Raw genomic sequence first — 5,290 nt, forward strand, 5'->3', positions numbered from 1 at the left:
ATGAGTCCCTAACTTCTGGTAGTTGATTTGAGTGGGATCGAATTCGACCTGCTAATTTGAACTTGACTTTGTTAACCCGAGCGGGGTCGAATTTTGTCTTGCCAGTTTGAGCGAGGTCACTTTTTGACTTGTTAATTCGAGCGAGGTCGAATTTTTGTCTCGCCAACTTGGGCGGGCTCAGTTTTGGCTTGTAGACTCAAGCAAGGTCGAATTTTGTGTCACGACTCTAACCGGGACCCGGTCGTGATGGTGCCTCCTGTGAAGACAAGGCCAGTCGATACTTCCCATTTTCCAATTATTAACAGTTAAGCATTTAAGAAACGGTCTAAACATGGTAAACTAAATCCGAAATAACAAATGATAATATAAATACGCGGAAGAACAACCCAACATAGCCCGATACAGGAGTGTCACTAGTCATGAGCATCTATAAGTTATAATACAAGTCTGCTAAGTCTATAAGCTAGTACAAATGTCTAAAAAGAGATATAAATGATAAATGAGGAGAAACACGGGACTGCGGACGTCAAGCAGCTACCTCGTGGACTCCGATATCTACCAGGAGCTCTCAACTCGCACTATCAGGATCCGCAACGCTTGAATCTGCACACAGGAGTGCAGGGAGTAAAGTGAGTACTCCAACTCAATGAGTAACAAATGTAGATAAAGACTGAAAGCAAGAAATCACGTAAGGCATAAATCATTCTATAAAGAAGCAGTAAAACCATTTAGAATCAGTAAATCAGTGAAAGGTAGGTAAAATCCTTTAACTCAAATGTAATTTCATGAAAGGCCTTTTTCAATAATTAAGCAAGTAATTGGCAGACAAATATGAAAAATAAACACATAAAGGCTCGCCCCTCGGGCACAGTATCAACAAATCTGCCCCTCGGGCAATATCTCAGAACAGTACCGGCCCTCGAACTCAATCTCACATATGGTACCTGCGCTCACTAGGGGTGTACAAACTCCTGGAGGGGCCCCTTACGGCCCAAACGCAAAATCAAGCCACCTCGTGGCATCATCACTAGGCCCTCGACCTCATATCAATCAAGCCACCTCGTGGCGTACATATCTCAGGCCCTCGGCCTCATAATCAGTATCAAATGTTTTCTCACAATATAGGCCCTTGGCCTTACTCAGTCAAAATCCTCACAAGCCACTCGGACAGTAGTAAAACATATTTTTCAGCCCAAAAATATCATTTAAAAGATCATGTAAGTGTTTAAAACAGAGTAAACATGGCTGAATACGAAAACAGTGAAATATAACATGACTGAGTTCAAGTATAAATTTAAAATAGTGAGGAAATACCAGTAAAAATCCCCGAAGGGTTCAAATAGTTGGCACAAGGCCCAAATATGGCATTTAGCGCAAATAATGATGATAACAAATAGATTTCAGTCCAATACGTGGTAAAATCATCAGTCGGGACGGACCAAGTCACAATCCCCAATAGTGCACGACCTCACGCTCGTCATCAAGCATGTGAACTCAGCTCAATATAGCACTACGATGTGCAATCTGGGGTTTCAAACCCTCAGAACATCATTTACAATCATTACTCACCTCGAACCGGTCAAATCTCCAGCTCGTGATGCCTATGCCCCTCGAATCGGCCTCCGCTCACGTCGAATCTATCCAAAATCAGAATGAGAACGTCAAAGTAGGCTAAGGGAATGAAGCCCAAGCAAAAATAATCAATTTACAACCTAAATCCCGAAATTACCAAAACCCGATCCCCGGGCCCATGTCTCGGAATTCAATAATTTTCACTTCAATGGATTCCTTATCTCCCCACGAGTTCAAACATATCAAAAACATCAAAATCTATCCACAAATGACCCTTCAAATCCCAAATTTTAGGTCTCCAATTACAAGCCCTAGTTCTTCGATTTTGGCTTAATTTCCATGATTATTTAGGTGGAACTCACATTAGAATCGAGTTTTAAGTTCAAGAATCTTACCTCCAAGTTAGGGGTGTGCATTCGATTTATCGATTCAATTTTGACCCTTATCGATAATTACTTATCGATTATCGATTTGTACATATACTTATCAATATCGTTTCAATAAGGTTTTAATTTTTTCGATTTCGATTTATCGATTTTTGGGGCTTATCGATTCGGTTATCGATTACACCAATAAGCCAAAGGCTGGTTCCCAAGACAATTGTCCCTTTGAGGCGTTTTTGAGTTTTCTTTAACTGTAAGCTAAACAAAAGCATACTCATTGAACTCGTGATGTCTGCAGACTCTGAATTCAATGGCAAAGCAAGTAGATCTCCAGACTACAAATGCCAGAAAGTTTTATCAAAGAATAAAACAGCAAAAGAAAACGAAGTTCCAACAAGCACAACTACATGATTACCAAAAGAAAATTAACAACAAGAACATGTGTCATTAAAGAAGTAGAAAACTATGTTGCAATTAGATCAATATCTCCTGCAATCTTGAAGTCACGGTCAGCTATAAATTACTGTGATCATGAACTATTTGCAAAATAAGTCCCATGGAAAATAATTCCATGAAATGTCTTTAGTTGAGCGCAAGTAACACATTTCTTTTGTGCTTCTTATTTGTCTTTTTCTCATCAGAATCACCAGTTGATGGGCAGCAAATCAAGTTCAACTTCACGAGCCTAACTTCAACGTCCATGTTATAGCTATAATGGGCAGCAAATCAAGAATCAACCCTCAAGTTATTAAAGATAAAAATATTAAGAACCTTGTAATACATCACATTCTTTTACAAGTATATTGTTTAAAATGGAGAACTTACATAGCAGCTAACAAACTCTAGCAAACATCGTCGGTGGAAGTTTCTTTGCCAAGATTAGTAAAATCTAATAAGAATATATATTAACAAGTCAAGCAATTAATATATTATTTAACTATCTTAAGCAATACAATAAAATTAATTAAAGTATACATACCTTCCTCGAGTGTCTCGAGAAAATCTAAATCTTCCTTAACATTTACAGGAAGCGATCCACTCTGAAGCCAATCTTGAAGGCACACTAGAGTTTCAACCAATTTAAGAGTTAATGAACTCCTAAATTGGTCAAGAATACGCCCTCCGGTACTAAATGTACTTTCATATGGCATACTTGAAATAGGAATAGCAAGCACATCTCGAGCCATCTTAGTAAGAATAGGAAATCTAGGTGAGTTCACCTTCCACCAAGCCAAGATATCAATGTCCGGTTTTTCATTTTCAGGATCTTCTGCAAGATACTTTTCCAATTCTATTTTAGAATCTACACCTCCACTTACAACTTTATGTTTCCTTATTTCATCTAAAAGTTCACCTAAACCAGGAGTTGAAGTTTCCATTGTGCTTAATGAAGAGCTTGGCAAAGAGGTAGAAACTTTACCACCAGTATCTTTTGAAACCGATTTAGAGACATACTCATTAAACAATGAACTCATATAAGTATGAACCTCTTTTTCAATAATTGTCCCTTCATCTCCAAACATCTTCTTAAGTACAAAACTAACAGTAGTAAACTTGTAGCGAGGATCCAAAACACAAGCAATGAAAATCATTTTGTTAATTTTTGTTGGTTCACCCTAATACTTCTCAAATTTTTTCCACATACTTTATGCCACCTCACTTAAAAGTACATCTTCAGTTGTTATTAATCGATTTAAGTAAACAGCAACTTGACCAATTTCAAGAAAATGGGAATTCGATGTTACATAAAGTGATCCGGACACCTTCAAAGTGAGATTATAAAATATTTCAAGAAATTGTGCAATTCTCTTTACATCATCCCAATCAGTTCTTGTAAGCAAACCTACAGGCTTTCTATCTGAAATAGCATCAAACATAAGATAATGTGACAAGCCGGTATCAGGATTAGAATATTCTTTAATTGCACGCTCATATTCAATAGCCCTGCTCAACATCAAGTAGGTGGAATTCCACCTTGTAGGAACATCTAAGCATAAAGACTTCTTGACAATATTTTCACTTTCACAACATTCCTGAAACTTCCTCAACCTAGCAGGAGATTGTCTAATGTATCTGACTGCACATCTAACATGAGCAATAGAAATACCTGACTCTTTTAAACCATCTTTCATAATAAGATTTACAATATGAGCCATGCATCTCATGTGAAGGTGTTGACCATTCATGGAATTGGTTCCCCAATCATCTAATTTGTCAGACAACTTCTTCACGGTCACATCATTTGAACTAGCATTGTCAACTGTGAAAGTGAAAATCTTTTGCAAACCCCACTCACGCAAATAATCAATAATACACCTTGCCATATCTTCACCTTTATGACTAGTAATTGGAGAAAAGTTAATAATTCTTTTATGCATAATCCATTCACTATCAATCCAATGGCCTGTGATGCATATATAGTTAATTTTTTGAATAGAAGTCCATGTATCAGTGGTAAGACTTACTCTTTGACTTGTTCCTTTAAGAAACTTCATTAATTTATTTTTTTCCACATTAAAAAGAGCAAAACAATCCCGTGTAACAGTAGTATGGGAAGGAATATGAAAACAAGGTTGTGCCACTTTCATAATGTTTCTAAAGCCTTCCTTCACAACAAAACTAAATGGAAGTTCATCAACAATCATCATACGACACAAAGTCATCCTACACTCTTCTTGATCAAATTTCCATGGAACAAGATCACCTTTATTACCCCTGGTACTGTTTGATATGGTAACAGTTTTTGACCTTTTTCAACTTTATAAGGATTCCTTGGACATTTACTGATATGACTATTCCTTTGTGTCGTACTTTTGCCTTTTGTCTCAAAATATTCTTGTCCACAGAATCTACATGCATATTTATTATTTCTTTAGCATCAACTTTTTCTTCAAAAAACTCCCATGCCCGAGATCGTTTTTTCCTTTGTTTTGTAACTGTCAAGTGAGTAGTTGCAGCAGTAGACTCAGAACCTCTACTTTCATCAATCACTTGATCAATTTTATCATTTTCAGCCATATGAAGTGAATGAAGAATGTAACTTACAGTCTTAAATGAGTTGAATGAAGCAAAGGTGCAAAGCAAGACGAAGTCAGCACTCCTCGCTCTTGGCCTAAAAATTATGGCCGGAAAGAAATCAATTTAAATAAGTTCCTTATCAAATTACTAGGAAATAATAGCTTCAGTTCATTTACACATACGAAATTCATATATCTGCATAGATCTACTGAAAAATCATATTGGAGGAAATGTATAATTCTTTGTAAGTCATGAATGTATTATGCGTGAAACTCCATATTGTACCCTAGTGACAGTGGCTTTCCCGGACACATTTC

The 5,290-nt window shown here is 36.9% G+C and overlaps 1 protein-coding gene across 1 annotated transcript; it reads right to left on the reverse strand.

The window, feature by feature from the left end:
• Positions 1–2,797: 2,797 nt before the first annotated feature.
• Positions 2,798–3,547, reverse strand: LOC138875097 (zinc finger BED domain-containing protein RICESLEEPER 1-like). The gene is made up of 2 exons (XM_070153916.1): positions 2,935–3,547; positions 2,798–2,844 (listed from the first exon to the last, which is right to left on the reverse strand). The coding sequence occupies exons 1-2, from the start codon at positions 3,545–3,547 to the stop codon at positions 2,798–2,800; spliced, it is 660 nt and encodes a 219-aa protein (XP_070010017.1).
• Positions 3,548–5,290: the final 1,743 nt, after the last annotated feature.

The sequence above is a fragment of the Nicotiana sylvestris genome, chromosome 8, assembly GCF_000393655.2.
Source record: "Nicotiana sylvestris chromosome 8, ASM39365v2, whole genome shotgun sequence".
NCBI classification, from domain to species: domain Eukaryota; kingdom Viridiplantae; phylum Streptophyta; class Magnoliopsida; order Solanales; family Solanaceae; genus Nicotiana; species Nicotiana sylvestris.

Excerpts from the sequence above, each read along its gene's own strand:
- LOC138875097 (XM_070153916.1), bottom strand. The coding sequence starts at position 3,547 with ATGATTTTCATTGCTTGTGTTTTGGATCCTCGCTACAAGTTTACTACT. Across the intron at positions 2,845-2,934 it reads TCTCGAGACACTCGAGGAAG|ATTTTACTAATCTTGGCAAA; the intron begins GTATGTATACTT and ends TATTCTTATTAG.